This window comes from Pipistrellus kuhlii, unplaced genomic scaffold (genome assembly GCF_014108245.1).
Source record: "Pipistrellus kuhlii isolate mPipKuh1 unplaced genomic scaffold, mPipKuh1.p scaffold_m20_p_93, whole genome shotgun sequence".
Lineage (NCBI taxonomy): Eukaryota > Metazoa > Chordata > Mammalia > Chiroptera > Vespertilionidae > Pipistrellus > Pipistrellus kuhlii.
Genome location: NW_023425599.1, coordinates 436,548 through 453,561, shown reverse-complemented (window position 1 = coordinate 453,561; position 17,014 = coordinate 436,548). Strand labels below are relative to the sequence as shown.

Here is a 17,014-nt window from a genome sequence, read left to right as displayed (position 1 = left end):
GAGTAAATAATTTGCTTGACAATTATTTATAAATTTTGAGTGTCTTTTTAATTGTGTTAGGTATGTGCTTTTTGGATTCTGGAAATTAGTGAAGGCTTAAAGGCTTGACATATGAATTAACTTACCACTGTAAGTACCTTTGTGATGTTCGTAGAACGTTGCTTCTTAGAAGTTCATTCTAGCAGAGAACATGTTTAATGTGCTGCTTTGAGGTTTTTCTATCCAGGCTTAAAAATAGAACACCGAATCCAAACATAGTTGTACTTTTCAAAGCAGGCATTTTGTTATGATTAATGGTCTTTATGAATTTAAATCTACATTTACTGCATTTCTTGGCTGATCCAGGATTTTCATAACACTTTCATCTACTAGCACCAGTATCTAGTTTCAAATTAATAATAATAATTGTATATAGTAGGGTATAAATAAAATCTAGTTGTAAGTTTTGTTGCATTTATTCCCTACCTGCATTAATTGTGTCTTTAACCATAGTGCATCTGTATGAGGCTTAAATTTGCTCAAGAGCCTCATCTAAGCCTATCTAATAAAAGGGTAATATGTAAATTGACCATCACTCCAACACACAAGATCGCTGCCCTCAAGTGGACACAAGATGGCCAGTAGGGGAGGACAGTTGGGGGTGACCAAGCTTCCAGGTGGGGGGGGGAGTTAGGGGTGACCAGGCCGGCAGGGCACAGCAGTTAGGGTCAATCGGGCTGGCAGGGAAGCAATTAGGTATTTTTCAGGCTGCCAGGGGAGTGGTTAAGGGATGATCAGGCTGGCAGGCAGAAGCGGTTAGGGACAATCAGGCAGTCAAGCAGTGTGGAGCCAGCAGTTCTGGATTGTGAGAGGGATGTCCGACTGCCTGTTTAGGCCTGATCCCACCCGGGACTGCAAAACTGGCCAGACACACTCTGGAACCTTCCCTCCCCAGCTCTGATCGTGCACTGGTGGGATTCCTCAGCCTGGTCTATGACCATGCAGGTATTTATTCTATCTAATAAAAGAGTAACATGCAAATTAACCATCACTCCAATACACCCACAAGCCATGCCCACCAGCCAGTCAGGAGCAAGTATGCAAATTAACCCAACCTAGATGGCTTCTGCCACAAAACGAGCAGGCAACTTGGGTTTCCCCAGTGATGGAGGAAGCGAGACTTTCCGCCCTCTTGGCCCTGGCCTTTGCTCAAGGCTACAATTTCAATTATAGAAGATAAATAAATCCCAACAAAAATGGCTGCAGCCATGGAGCTAGCAGGAGGCTTGGGTTTCTCCGGCAATTGGAGGAAGCCAAACTTTCCACACACCCTGGTGGGCCCGGGCCTCCACTCAAGGGTACAAAGTTTCAATTATAGAAGGTAAATAAATTCCAACAAATGGCAGCAGCTACTGAGCTGGAAGAACAGGAGGCAATGGAGGAAGCCAAGCTTTTGTAGCCCTGGCCCTCTCAGGCCTTGACTTCAGGCTACAAAATTTCAATTATGGAAGATACATAAATTTCAACAGAAATGGCTACCGGCACAGAGCAAGCAGAAGGCTTAGCTCCGCTCCAGGCTACAAAGGTTTAATTATAGAAGATAAATAAATCCCAGATACTAGGGCCTCCACTTGGGTCGCTAGGGGGCATGGCTGGCTTGCAAACCACCACAGGCCCCTCACCCAGGCCACCCCATGCCCCAGGGAATCCCCACACTTATCCAGGACATCCTTCAGGGCAAACCAACCGGCCCCCACCCATGCACCACGCCTCTATCCTACCTAATAAAAGAGTAATATGCAGTTTGACCATCACTCCAATGCACAAGATGGCTGCCCCCATGTGGTCAAAGATTCTGCCCCCATGTGGACACAAGATGGCCACCACAAGATGGCCAGCAGGGGAGGGCAGTTGAGAGGGATTAGGCCTGCAAGGGAGGGCAGTTGAGGGAAATCAACCCTGTAGGGGAGAGTAGTTAGGGGTTACCAGGTCGGCAGAGGAGGGAAGTTGGGGGCAAATAGTGCAGGGGAACAGTTAGGCATCAATTAGGGGCAATCAGGAAGGCAGGCAGGTGAGTAGTTGGGAGCCAGCAGTCCTGGATTGTAAGAGGGATGTTTGACTACCTGGTCAGATTGGGCCTAAACGGGCAATTGGACATCCCTCGAGGGATCCCCTGAGGGGTCCCAGAATCGAGAGGCTGCAGTGTGGGCTGAGGGACACCACCGCCCCGCCCCCCGCACAAATTTCATGCACCAGGCCTTTAGTATATATATAAAAGTCTAAGTGACCGTTTGACTGACAGCTATGATGCACACTGGCCACCAGGGACCAGACGCTCAGAGCACAGGTATGGAAACGTGGAGCAGACTGATGGATCTCAGAGGGAAGGGAGAGGAGGGAGGATAGAAATATCTTTTCTTTTAATTTTTATAAATAACTTAAAAAAATTTTTTTAAAACATATATTTTATTGATTTTTAACAGAGGAAGAGAGAGGGATAGAGTTAGAAACATCAGTGAGAGAGAATCATCAAACAGCTGCCTCTTGCACACCCCCTACTGGGGATGTGCCCACAACCAAGGTACATGCCCTTGACTAGAATTGAACCTGGGACCTTTCAGTCTGCAGGTGACGCTCTACCCACTGAACCAAACCGGTTTTGGCAGGAGGATAGAAATAGATTAACCAAAGATCTTATATGCATATTAGAGGCCTGGTACACGGATTCCTGCACTAGTGGACTCCCTTGGTGTAGCCTGTGGGGATTGGGCTGAAACTGGCAGTTCTACACCACTTGCCTCTCCTGCTAAACCTGACCCCACTGCACCTGCTGCTGCCACCACTTGGTAGACTCCCTGCTGCCCTGCTGCAGTCTCTGGACTGCAGTGGCCAGCCGTGAGCCCTGTGTCTGGCACTCATTAGTCAATTGAGTGGCGCTCCCGCTGTGGTAGTACACTGACCACCCGGGGGCAGCTCCTGCGTTAAGTGTCTGTCCCCCGGTGGTCAGTGCACATCATAATGACCAGTTGACCAGTTGTTCGGTCACATAGACAGACACACACACACACACACACACATATATAGTAGAGACCCAGCGTCCCCTTGCCTGGCCTGCGATAATAGGGCCGAATACAGCCTGGTGCACAGATTCGTGCACTGGTGGGGTCCCTCGGCCTGGCCTGTGTGGATTGGGCCAAAACCGGCAGTCCAACATCCTCCGAGGGGTCCCGGATTGTGAGAGGAGGCAGGCGAGGCCGAGGAGCCCCACTGGTGCATGATCGGGGCTTGGGAGGAATGGGAGGGGGGGCGCATTGGCCACCTGGGCAGGGACTGCGGGAGGGCTCCAGGGCATGGCTGGCCCATCTCGCTAAGTTCGATCAGCCAGATCTCAGCAGCAAGCTCATCTACAGGTAGAATTCACTAGTAAATCCATCTGGTCCTGGACTTTTGCTTTCTGGGAGGTCTTTAGTGGTTATTTTAATTTTCTCACTGTGACTGATCTATTTAGATTTCCCAAGTCTTCATGAGTTAGACTAGGAAGATTATACATTTCTACAAAGTTGTCCATTTCTTTAGGTTAGGGGTGTCGAACTCAATCAGAGAAGGGGCCAAAATCTAAAATCCAGCCTAAATCGCGGGCCGAATGGTTTACTGAACAGTCATAAACTGTCATTGTGATGGAAACGCAGTGGAGTGCAGTGATGACAGCGCGGTGTGGGCCACATTGCAAGGCCTGGCGGGACGGATTTGGCCCGTGGGCCTTGTGTTTGACACATGTGCTTTAGGTTATTGAATTTGGCAGTGTTTAGCCTTTCATAGTATTCTTTTTCCCCCCTATAGTATTCTTGTATAGTCCTTTGTATTTCTGTGGTGTAAATTGTAACTTTGCCTCTTTCATTTCTGATATTGTTTGAGTCTATTCACTATTCTGATACTAGTGAGTCTAACACCTGGTGTCCAGGTGGGTACAGCTCCTAGCAGAGGAGGCCCTGACTTCCCACAGATGGCTAATAAGAGACTCTTCACAGGATTGGTTTATAAAGCAACTGCTTCATCCTGGCCCCAAATGCTTTGTGTGCCTGAAAATTGATATTGAGAATTATTGTTTCAACATCATTGCTATTCAGTTTTGTCCAGTATGTACTTTATTTTCTTAAGCATAAAGATAGAACACTTATTTTGATTGCTAACTTGGATTCTGGAGTAAAACTTAAGTGGGTCTAAATTCAGGGCCACACTTCTTACTGTGTGTGTGTTTTTTGTGTATGTGTTTTTTTTTTATCGTAGCCATGATGTACAACTTCAGTTTCCACCCATGTAAAATGGGCAGGGTGTATCCCCTCTCATTGGGACTGTGAAAATTCAAAAAAAAAAAAAAAAAATGAATGAGAAGTACTTAGTAAAGTGCTTGGCACATATGAAGAATTTGTTATCTGTGATATTTCTAATTTTAAAAAGATTTCAGTATCTCACTTGAAAGAAAAATATATTTAAGGTCATAAAACTATCAGCTAGAAAATCCAATTTATTAAAACCTCAATCGCTTGAGTTTCTAATTAACTAAAATATAAATGAATTTTTCACTATAATACTTTTTCTCTTTGTTACCCCAAGAATACCAGTTTCCAACTTTGAATGAGGGATAGCATATTTTCTGAACAAGTGTCCTCCAAGGTGTATTTCAAATATAGCATTTATTTTTCCAGCTAAAATTAAGAAAGTGAAGTGAAGGAAAATTAATTTTCTGTTCTCAACAAAGGTTATTTTTATCTTTTTCAGTAGTTTTAATTTAAGGACCTATTAAGATTGTGTTTTGGTAAGAAAATATGAGTGCAGAAACTAAACAGTGACATGTATGTAGCCTGCGTGTGGATATTCAGTATCCTAAATTTTCTACTCACATGTTTAGTTTTTTTTGTTGGTGGAGTTAAGAGATCCTTTTCTATGTTGTAATTTTACCAGAATCTGTGATATTTGCAAATCTAGGACAAAGGCTGGGCTTCAGTCCATTGTGTGTTCAGTTTCACATCATCCCACACCATTGTAGAGCAGGGGATAGGCTGTTAGGGTAAGACCAGTCTACCGTGTACTCCCATGTAAGAGATCATAAATGTCAGCTATCCTTTTAGTTAGTTGCTTACTTTCATTTTATGATGATTACTAAAGTAAATTAAACGTAGTGCTCATCTTTCTTTGAAATGTACTCTGAATTTCTAATGAAAATGTAATGAGTTATAAATCAGAAAGCATTAAACCCAGACAAAGCCTGTACAGAAGCCCACCTAACATTCATTGTTTTTCCCAGAGCCGACTTTTTTGAAGATGAGGCAGTTGAACAGGCTTTGCAGTATAACCCTTGGTGGACTGATATGTATTCAGAGATGATGGCCTTTATGGGAAAGAGTCAGGAGCAAGAAAATCATGCTGCTTTAGGTAAGATACTAAAAAAATAGGCTCTTTTTTTTTTTTTTTTTTTTTTACGTCCTCATAGAGTGAGTAGGTATTTTTTTGGTTTGCTACTTTTGGAAACAGGGTCCTCAACGTGGGTTGGAAAATGCTACTCAACACAACGTGGGTTGGAAAATGCTACTCAACATTAGATTATTTGTCTAAATTGTCCTGGAGTATGTTTTACTTCTGAATCATTGGAGTCCTTTTAAAATAATGTATTTAGTAAACTTAGGAGAATTAGCACATAGGATATTTGTAGTTGAGGAAGCAGCTTGAGAGATCTGAACATTCCTTTGTGGGAAGGTCATGTGAGTGTTAGAGTGGTGGGAGAAGACCCGGTTTTTATTCCCTTTGTCTGTTGTATGAATTTGATATGTCCTCCCAGTTTTTTTCTAAATGGATTTAAGTAGAAGTTGGAATAGTTATCCTTATACCTGCATCAGGTGAACCAGTTTTTACCAATGACAGCTGAACTGGGGTTGGGAGTTGGGTCATGAATCACAGGAGATGGCTATGCCATATGCCATATTTAACATTAAGCAAACATTATCCACAGTGTCCTTTCTTAGGTGTTCAATTTATTACTGCCTTCTTTAGTAGAGGTTGGTTTATTAAGTGTAAATTAGAATTATAACAGTTTTAGATAGATCAAGAGTATAAGGCCCATATTTCCTGTCATATTGATTTGGCTTTATTTGTATATTAAAAGTAAAATTTCAGTGTTTAAATTAAAGGAATACACACACACTCATATATCATGTATGTATACACATTAAGTAGAATATAGAATCTCCCACTTAAAATTCCTCTTTTTAAAGTATCACTGTTAATGTTTAATCGTCACCCAAGGATATTTTTTCCATTGATTTCTAGAGAGAGTGGAAGGGAGAGGGAGAGATACAGAGATAGAAACATCGATGTGAGAGAGAGACATCGATTGGTTGCCTCCTGCTCAGGCCCTGACCCAGGCCAGGGATTGAGCCTGCAATTGAGGTACGTGCCCTTGACCCATATAAAACCCTAGACCTTTCAGTCCACAGTCTCCAACACTGAGCCAGACCAGCTAGGGCTATATTTTTAATGGATATGCCCACATCTAAATAAATGCTTTAAGAAATTTATATACATAGACTCATATTCTCTTCTTACCTTGTCTTAAGTTTGTGGTATACATTGTATATCTTTTAAGTTAGCACAATTGTAGCTGGTACTTTTCATCTGTCTCCAGTATTCTGTTATATATTTGCATCATGATTGGTAGACATTTGTGCTGTTGACTACTGATGGAACTTTGGGTTGTTTCCAGGTTTCTGGAGTTGTCTTCTTTGATTACTAAAGTCAGAGTAGCTATAGGGTCTCTATTGCATGTCTTATTTTGATTTTCTACATAGAAAAGCAATAGCCCATTATATGTCCTATATTTAGAATCTAACTTTATGCATGTTACAAAATAGGTACTTAGTAAATAGTTATAGAAAAAGTAAATATTGCAGAAATTTTTTTTTTGTAGTTAGGTTTTGTTAGAGTTTAGGTGATTTCTACCAGATTGAAAAATTGCTACTCTAATCTTTTAGAATTGACTCTGCTGCCATAAAGAAACTCATTTTAGCCAAAACCAGTTTGGCTCAGTGGACTGCTTGCGGACTGAAAAGTCCCAGGTTCGATTCCAGTCAAGGGCATGTACCTTGGTTGTGGGCACATCCCCAGTGGGGGGTGTGCAGGAGGCAGCTGATCGATGTTTCTCTCTCATCGATGTTTCTAGCTCTTTATCCCTCTCCCTTCCTCTCTGTAAAAAATCAATAAAATATTTTTTTTTTAAAAAGAAGAAACTCATTTTTAAATAATGATTCTTGTTATATTGTTTTCAGTAAATTCTTGGATTTATATTTGAGTTTAAGCACAATATAGATAGTAACTGTATATGCCATGTAGCTCAAACTTAAGGATATCTACTGGTTTAAATCAGTTTTCTCAGTTCTAGCACAGTGTTTTAAAAAGGTGATTATGTTTTTCGTCCACAAGGGTGAGCTAGTTGCTCTATAAAAATCAAGAGAAGGCATTTGTGCCATTGATTTAAATTCTAATTTGCTCTACTTTGATCATTGGTGACTGTTCTGTTAGTTCTCTATGTGTAATTCTAACATGTTAAGCTGGGCTGTGTATTTAACCACTGCCCTCTTGACCCTTCATCTTCCTCTGACCCACAGCATATATCCAGTCTGATGCTTCAAGAAAAAGTACAATCTGCTAAGCTAGTGTTGTGATTCGTTCTAAACATCACTTTTAAAGACAGCAGGAGCTTCTGATCTAAGTTAGAACAACTTGAGTGCTATGTTGTATAGAAAATGCCTCTTGTAAATGTGTCAAGTATAGGATTAAGGATTGAACATAAGCTAAATACAGGCCTTAAGGTTTAACGCCTTGGTCCACGACAGCCTGGCAGCCTGGCAGTGTGATTTTGCTGTGGAAATCCTGTAGCTACCACTTAAGAGTTGTCATGAGGATTGAATAAGATGATGTACTTGCTAGATTGTAGTAGTTAGAAGTTGTTATTACTATTATTATTATTAAGTTAAATCTTTGTTGTTGAAGGATTACATATGTCCCATTTTTCCACCTACTGAACCCTTCTAGCCCACCCCTGCCCCAGGCCTTCACCACTCTATTGTCCGTGTCTGTGGGTTTTGCATATCCATATTAAATTCTTTGGTTGATCTCTTCCTTCACCACCTTTCCTCTGAGATTGCACAGTCTGTTCTATGCCTCTGGATCTACTTTGATCATCAGTTTATTTTGTTCTTTAGATTCCACATATGAGTGAGATCATGTCTTTCTCTGACTGGCTTATTCACTTAGCATAATACTCTCCAGGCCCCTCCATGCTGTCTTAGAGGGTAAGAGATCCTTCTTTTTTTACTGCTGCATAGTATTCCATAGTGTAAATGTACCACAGCTTTTTTTAATTCCCTCATCTACTGATGGGCACTTGGGCTGTTTTCAGATCTTAACTATTATAAATTGTGCTGCTATGAACATAGGGATGCATATATTATTTCTGATGGTTTTTCACATTTCTTAGGATATATTCGTAGAAGTGGAATCACTGGGTCAGATGGCAGTTTCATATTTAATTTTTGAGGGAACTCCACACTGTTCTCTATAATGGCTGCACCAGTCTGCATTCCCACCTGCTGTGCATGAGGGCTCCCTTTTCTCTACATCCTCGCCAGCACTGTCATTTGTTGATTTGTTGATGGTAGCTATTCTGAAAGGTGTGAAGTGATACCTCATTGCCGTTTTAATTTGCATCTCTCTGGTGATGAGTGAGTTTGAGCAGTTTTTCATGTCTCTTGGCCTTCTGTATGTATGCCTTGGAGAAGTATCTATTTAGGTCCTTGGCCCATTTTTTAATTGGATTGTTTGTCTTCCTTCTGTTAAGTTGTGTGAGTTCCTTATACATTTTGGATATTAGTCCTTTGTCATTGCTCCCTCACAGCGCGATCACCTACAGATGTATCATTCCCAAATATGTTCTCCCATGCAGTAGGCTCCCTTTCCATTTTAATGCTGGTTTCTTTTGCTGTGAAGAAGCTTTTTATTTTGATGTAGTTCCATTTGTTTATTTTCTCCTTAATTTCCTTTGCCCTAGGACCGTGGTCAGCAAACTGCAGCTCGCGAGCCACATTCGGCCCTTTGACCCCTTGTGTGGTTCTTCCACAAAATACCATGGCCTGGGTGAGTCTATTTTGAAGAAGTGGTGTTAGAAGAAGTTTAAGTTTAAAACATTTGGCTCTCCAAATAAATTTTAATCGTTGTATCGTTGATATTTGGCTCTGTGGACTGAGTTTGCCGACCACTGCCCTAGGAAATGTATCTGTAAACATCACTATGAGAGATGTCGGAGATTTTGCTGCCTATGGTTTCTTCTAGGATTTTTATGGTTTCACAATTTACATTAAAGTCTTTTATCCATTTAGAGTTTATTCTTGTGTATGGTGTAAGTTGGTGGTCTAGTTTCTTTTTTTTTTTTTTTTTTTTTTTTTTTTTTTGTATGTACTCTATTTTCCCAATACATTTTATTGAGGGGACTCTCTTGACTTCACTGTATGCTCTTGCCTCCTTGTCAAATATTAATTGAGTGTAATGTCTTAGGTCAATCTCAGGGGTCTTTGCTGTGTTCTATTGATCTATAAGCTTGTTCTTGTGCCAGTACCAAGCTGTTTTGGTTACAATGGCTTTGTACTATAACTTGAAATCTGGTGTTGTGAGCTTGGAGTGTTGCTTCTTCTTGGATTTTTTGGGAATAGATTTAGGAGTATCGGAGACAGTTGTTCTTTAAGTGTTTGTTAAAACTCTCTTGTGAAGCTGTCTGGACCTGGGTTTTTCTTTGCCAGGAGTATTTTTATTACTGCTTCTGTTTCATCTTTTGTTATTGGCCTATTCATTTCCTGATTCTTCCCAATTCAGTTTTGGGAGATTATATTTTTCTATGAATTTGTCCATTTCATCCACATTGCCTAGCTTATTGGCATACTAGGGGCCCAGGGTATGAATACGTGCACCTTCAAAGGAACTGTTGGCCATGATGCTGTAGTGGGCACAGGGGCAGGTCTCAGCCTGGCCCCTCCTACCATGGCCCCTGGTTCCCTGTCTGCCAGCAGCCCCACCACCACTGCTTCCATGTGCTGACGGCTCTGGCACTGCTCACACCTGCTGAGGGCGCGGAGCCACTGAGGCTGGCGCCAGCAGCGGGTGAGAGTGGCAGCTGCTCCTCGTACCCGTTAATGGTGTGGAGCAATTGGGACCGGCACCAGGTGCCGGCAGTGGGTGCGAGTGTGATCGGGGGCCAGAGACAGTAGCAGGTGTGAGCAGGGCTGTCGCCAGCAGCGGGTACGAGAGAGGACTGCCAGCCTCATTCACCCCTCAGGAGCAGGGGGAGGTAAAGAAGCTCTGAGGGGCAATTGGGGCTGGCAGCCGTCACTCGAACTCACTGCTGATGCCGAGTGATCAGGGCCTGCGCCGGGGGCTGGCAGTTGGTGCGAGTGGAGGCTCTGGCACCGGCAGCGGGTGTGAGTGAGCCATTGCCAGCAGCAGGTGTGAGCGCAGGAGCAAAGAATTTTCGGTAACTGCAGAGGCTCTCCCCTATGTCAGTAACCAGCGCTCTGCCTTTGTCTAGCACCCCCGCTCACCTGCTCCACTGTCTCGCTGTGGCCAATGTCCTTCCTATTCCCCGCTCTGCCGCCTGCTTCCAATGCCTGCCATGTTCTGTGCGCTCCACCTGGTGGTCAGCGCATGTCATGGTGACTGGTTGGTTGGTTTTTCCGCCTTTTGGTCTATTTGCATGTTAGGGTTTTATATATATATATATATATAGACTAGAGGCCCAGTGCATGAAAACTCATGCACTGGAGCTGTGGTCCCTCAGCATGTACTGCCCCCTTGCAGTCCAGGAGACCTCAGGGGCGATCAGGGGAAGGTGACGTCCCATCACACTTCTGCTGCTGCCACTGCCAACAGTGCAAGCCTCGGCCAGCCCTGGTTACCTGAGCCTCGGGCCGGCCCTGGGCAGCTGTGCAGCTGCCATCCGAGGCCTGCATGTGCTTCGGGTGTCAGCTGGGCAGCTGCCATCTGAGGCTTGCCTGGGCCTTGGGCTGGCCCTGGGCAGCTGGGGGGCTGAGTGGATTGGGGACTCCAGAGGCAGGTGTGCAGAGTCATACCTGCACGTGTCATGCCTGCCACCCCGGTGCAGTTGAGGGGACTGGGTACTGCTCTCTTGTGGCTTTGGGCGCCGCCACCTTTGTGAGGGCTCGATGGTCAATTAGCATATTCCTTCTTTCTTAGATTGGATAGTTGTTGATAGTATTTTCTTACAACTCTCTGTATTTCTGTGGTGTCAGTTGTTACCTCACTGCTTTTATTTTATTATTTGGCTCCTCTCTCTTTGTTTCTTATGAGTCTAGATCAGTGGTTGGCAAACTCATTAGTCAACAGAGCCAAATGTCAACAGTACAACAATTGAAATTTCTTTGGAGAGCCAAATGTTTTAAACTTAAACTTCTTCTAACGCCATTTCTTCAGAATAGACTCGTCCAGGCTATGGTATTTGTGGAAGAGCCACACTCAAGGGGTCAAAGGGCTGAATGTGGCTCGCGAGCTGCAGTTTGCCGACCACAGGTCTGGATTACAGTTCATCTATCTTGTTTATCTTTTCAAAGAATCAGCTGTTGGTTTTATTGATTTTGTTTTTGTATTTTTTAAATCTCTGTGTCATTTATTTCTGCTCTAATTTTTATTATTTTCTTCCTTCTTATTCTGGTCTTCTCTGGATTTAAAAAAATATATTTTTATTGATTTCAGAGAGGGAGAGAGATAGAAACATCCATGATGAAAGAGAATCATGGATTGGCTGCCTCCTGCACACCCCACTGGAGATTGACCCCACAACCTGGACATGTGCCTCTGACTGGAATTGAACCTGGGACTTTTCAATTTGCAGACTGACGCTCTATCCACTGAGCCAAACTAGCTAGGGCTTTTTGTCCTCTTTTTAATTCTTTTAAAGTGTAGGGTTAAATGTTTTATTACTGATTTTTGTTGTTTTTTGAGGTAGACTTGTAGTGCCATGAGCTTCTCTCTCAGGACTGCTTTTGCTGTGTCCCAGAGATACTGGTTGTTATTGTGCATTTATATTTGTTTCCAGGAAGTTTTTTTACCCGAGTCTCATTGATATCCCATTCTTTAATAATATGTATATAACCTGCATACGTTTTAATGTTTGAGTGTTTTTACTGTAGTTGATTTTTAATTTCTTGCTATTGCTATCTGAGAAGATGCTTGATATGATTTCAATCTTCTTGGACTTGTAGAGACTTGTTTTGTGTCCTTACATGTGGTCTATCTTTGAGAATGACCCATGTGCCCTGAGAAGATTGTATATTCTGCCTCTTTGAGGTGAAATGTTCTATAAATGTCAATGAAATCAATCTGATCCAGTGTGGTACTTAGAGTCTCTGTTTCCTTGATAATTTTTTGTCTGGAAGATCTATCCCGTGTCAGTAGAGTGTTAAAGTATTCTTCTATGACTACATTGTTGCCAATGTCTCCTTAAAGTCCTTCAAAAAATTTTCTTATATATTTAGGTGCTCCTATTTTGGGTGTTTATATGTTTACAAGAGTTATATCCTCTTTAAGGATTGATCACTTTAGTAGTTCTCTGTATTGTCTCTTGTGATGGCCTTTATTTGGAAATCTTGTGTCAGATATGAGTCTTGCCACCTCAGATTTTATTTCATTTCAATTTAAAAAATATATATATATTTTATTGATATTTTACAGAGAGGAAGGGAGAGAGATAGAGAGCTAGAAACGTCAATGAGAGAGAAACATCGACCAGCTGCCTCTTGCACACCTCCTACCAGGGATGTGCCCGCAACCAATGTACATGCCCTTGACCGGAATCGAACCTGGTACCTTTCAGTCTGCAGATTGATGCTCTACCACTGAGCCAAACCGGTTTTCGGCTCATTTCAATTTTTATGGGAAAAATTTTCCATTCCTTCAGTCTCATCCTTTGTGAGTCTTTTGTTCTGAGGTGGGTCTCCTGTAGACAGCATATAATTGGATTATGTGTTTGTATTCAATTCAGTTGCCCTGTGTCTTTTTGGGATATTTTATCAATGACATTTACTGTTATTATTGAAGGTACTTCTTTATTGCCATTTTAATTCTGTATACCTATGTTTTTCTCTTTTTATTTCTTTTCGTTACAGCAGTCCCTTTAGCATTTCTTACAGTACTAGTTTGGTGGTGATAAACTCCTTTAGCCCTTTTTGTCTGGGAAGCTCTTTATTTCACCATCTATTTAGATTGATAGCCTTGCTGGATATAATAATCTTGGGTTTCAGATCCTTGCTTTTCATTACCTTGAATACTTCAAGCCATTTCCTTCTGGCTTATAGAATTTCTGATAAGAAATCCTCTGACAGCTTTATGGGAGCTCCTTTGTAGATAACAAATTGTTTTTTTTTCTTGCTGCCTTTAAGATTCTTTGTTTTTATTTTTTGACATTTTAATTATGGAATGTCTGGGCATGAGCATATTTGGGTACTTCTTTCTTGGACTCTATGTCTTCTGAACTTGTGTGACTTTTTCCTTTACCAGGTTAGGGAAGTTGGCTGTCATTATTTTTTTCATACCCATTCTTTACTCCTTGCTCACTTTCTCCTCCTTCTGTCTCACCAATAATGTGAAAGTTGTTAAGTTTCATGGTTTCTCACAGCTCCCTTAAGCTGCCCTTCCATTTTTAAATTATTTTTTCTATTTGGGTTTCTGATTGAGTGAATTTTTTTCTACTCTTGTTTTCTAATTCACTAATCTTGGCTTTTTCCAATCTGCTGTGTGTTCCTTCCACTATGTTTTTTATAGTTATAATACTATAGTCAGTCTTCATAGTTACCGTGTCTTTTCTCATGCTGTTGGTTATCTTTGCCATCATTATTCTGAGCTCTATATCTGATAAGCTTCTTATCTCCATTTCATTTATCTCCTCTTTCAGATAATTCTCTGTTCTTTCATCTGGTGCTTGTCTTTTTGTCTCTCCATTTTGGCTGCCTGCTTGGATTTGTGTCTGTGTATTAAGTAGATCTACTAGGACTTCCAACCTCTAGTGCAGGACAATGTCAGATACTGTTTGTGACTGACCCTGAGTCCCTGTTTGGAGCTATCAGCAATCCACAGCCTGTGGCTCATCTGCTGGGGCTGGGTGCCTTTGGAAAGGACTAGGATGTGCACCAGGGTCTGCTTTTTCTGGCCCTGGGCTCAGAAGGAGATAAGGCAAAGACTCAAAACCTCCAGAGACCCTCCTCTGCCAGCAGTCTGATTGTTTTCAGTCTTGATTAGCCTTAAGCTACCGACCACTGGGTGGGGAATACGTCTTCCAACTGCTTGGGACCACTGCCTTTCCCCCAATCAAAAACCTCCTGGTCAGCAAAGATCCGCTGGTAAAAGATGTCCACATCGTGAAGGAAGGACTCAGCACAGGAAACGGGGGGGCTGCCCTCTGAGTTCCAATCCCAGGATCCCCACGCCGGGAATCTCCTCACAGGGCTGCGGTCTACTCTGCCCTCTCTCTGCTGGAACCCCAGGTGAGTGGCTACGCGAAATTTTGTACATTGGCCCTTTAAGAGGGTGCCTGCATTTTCAGCCATCTCTCCTGGCAGACAACAATCCTGCTGCTTTTCACAGCCATTTGTTTTGTGGGTACCTTTCTCAGTTTTAGTGCTCAGCTTGGGGTTTAGAACCCAGACTTTTCAGTGGAAACCCCCCCACACCTTCAGCCTCCATCTGTGAGAGCCCAGCTAACCATTTCTCATCTTCGCATTCCTTCTAGTTTCTATGTGATCTTACCTTTCCATCCTTGGTTGTCAGGGTACTCTCCAGCTAGTCCTCAGTTGATTTTCCAGATTGGTTTTTCTACATTTCAGTTTGGTCCTAGGAATGTTAGTGTAGCTTCCACTTACTCTGCTGCCATTTTGAATCAATCAGAAATATTATTATTATACAGTGAAATCACTGGCAGGAGAGCAAGGAATTGAATGGCTTTCTGTGAAATTACAATTTTTGTGCATTTACAAAGCTTTAAAAGGGAGTTCTTTGTTAGTGAGATTTTTCTTTCAGTTTTTTTCTGTGTTCAAATATTTGAGGCCTCTTGAATTGGAGTAATACATTGAAGTGTGCTAAGCCAGAATAAAATATGGGAGAAAAGAAGTAAACAGAGAAATAAACCTTCAAGTTCTCAAGGAGCATGCTGCTGCTCCAGTTTTCCCTCCTTTTCCTCTCTTTCCTTCGCCTCCAGGCCTCCTTCCTTTAGGCTCCCTGGTCAGGTGTTACCAGACAGATATAACAGTGCAAATGTGAGGGGCCTTTCACTCGTCCTCATCTTACAATATTGTGCTATAATTGTTTTCAGCTTCAGGTAAGCCTCTTGCCTCCATTATGGTTCTTGTCATTTTCTTCAGAGCCCTGAGTTACAATGCAGATACTTTCGTTAATCTCTTCAGTTTTGTCCTGGTCCTGATCTTTCTCCCCAAATGCTTGTAATTGCAAGTGTTAAATGCTATGCTTCTGCTGAGCTGCAGTTTCATGAGGATGGATTTTCCATGTTTCCCATGTTGTCTTTCACTGGTTAACTTCAGATCAAGAATCTGGTACATGCCGAAACCAGTTTGGCTCAGTGGATAGAGCGTCAGCCTGCGGACTGAAAGGTCCCTGGTTCGATTCCGGTCAAGGGCATGTACTTTGGTTGCGGGCACCTCCCCAATAGGGGGTGTGCAAGAGGCAGCTGATCGATGATTCTCTCTCATCGATGTTTCTAACTCTCTATCTCTCTCTCTTTCTCTCAGTAAAAAAATCAATAAAATATATATATTTTTAAAAAGTTATACCTAAGGGAGTAACTGTCTTAAACCTTGTTGAATACCAGGGGGTCTTAAAATGCTTTGTCAGGCATACTTTCTTCGTGCAATGTGTTCTTTACAATTTCCTTAAGTCAGATTAATTAGCTTCTGTTTAAATTAAGGGGTCTTGATATGAGCCCTTATTTTGTTTTAAATGTGTCCTAAAGAATGCTTTACCTGACACCTGCAGTATAAAGTTTAAAAATATGCATTTTTATGTTGCTTCCAGCAAGTTAAATAACTGCATTCTTAGTCATTTGTCATTTATGAAAGTAATGCTTGTGCAAATACATTTTTTTGTTTTATTTTTTAAACATTGTTGGAAAAATAATTATAAAATATATTGTAAAACCTTTTTTTGGTGCTGTGTATTTTAATGACTTCAGTAAGTGTACTTAAGATTGCTCCTGTGATTTGCAAACCTGCTGGAAGGAAGCCTTAAAACCAAAGGAGCCGGGCTGAACTTCAGGTTGGTCTGAGAGGACAGAGTGAGTTTGGAAAACCATGTGAACTGAACAGAGGCCGTGTGAGTGATCGGTCCTGCTTCTTCCTCTGGCTTTGCTCTGGCCTGGCGGGAGGAGCTGGTGAGTGCTGTGGCCTTGGAAGGGAGCTGCCAACCTTCGAGGAAGATGGAAAGGGATGAATGGTCGAGTCCAGGCAGAAACCGGAGGACAAGGGGCTCAGCCTCCCTGGGCCACCGAGTAGGGATTCGAGGAGAGCGGGTCAGGGCAGACACCGAAACGGTGGCGCAGAGCCCCCCAGAGCAGTGGCCAGACACTCCCTCCACCTCTGACCCGTGGGGAGCACGTCGCTGACCTGCCTCACAGCTGTATCAGGCCCGTTTCTGTTCCCATTGCTCAGATCGCAGGCGGGGCTGTGGGTGGGGAGATGGCCCAGGTGGCCAGTGGGCTCAGACCTGACCCGGTGCAGCAGCCTGGTCCCTGAGTCCTGGCTGAGAAGGAATTCGGAGCCAAGAGCCCCCTGCAGGAGCGTTCCCTGGGGAAGCCACGGGGTGGGAGTGAGCGGCAGGAGAAATGGCAGCGGGAACAAGAGCGGACGAGGAAGAAGGGCCCTGGCCGCTGAGGAGACGGGAGCAGGACACGCCCTGGGGGAGGGACGGGCAAGGCCAG

At 42.9% G+C, this 17,014-nt stretch overlaps 1 protein-coding gene across 2 annotated transcripts in view; it reads left to right on the top strand.

Moving 5' to 3' along the window:
* Positions 1 to 17,014, top strand: part of SHQ1 (SHQ1, H/ACA ribonucleoprotein assembly factor) — an 85,271-nt gene that overhangs the window by 37,055 nt on the left and 31,202 nt on the right. For both annotated transcript variants that reach the window (XM_045578263.1, XM_036428843.2), the window contains one exon: positions 5,285 to 5,412. In XM_045578263.1, coding sequence (XP_045434219.1) covers positions 5,285 to 5,412 — 128 coding nt within the window. The remainder of the gene's footprint in view (positions 1 to 5,284; positions 5,413 to 17,014) is intronic.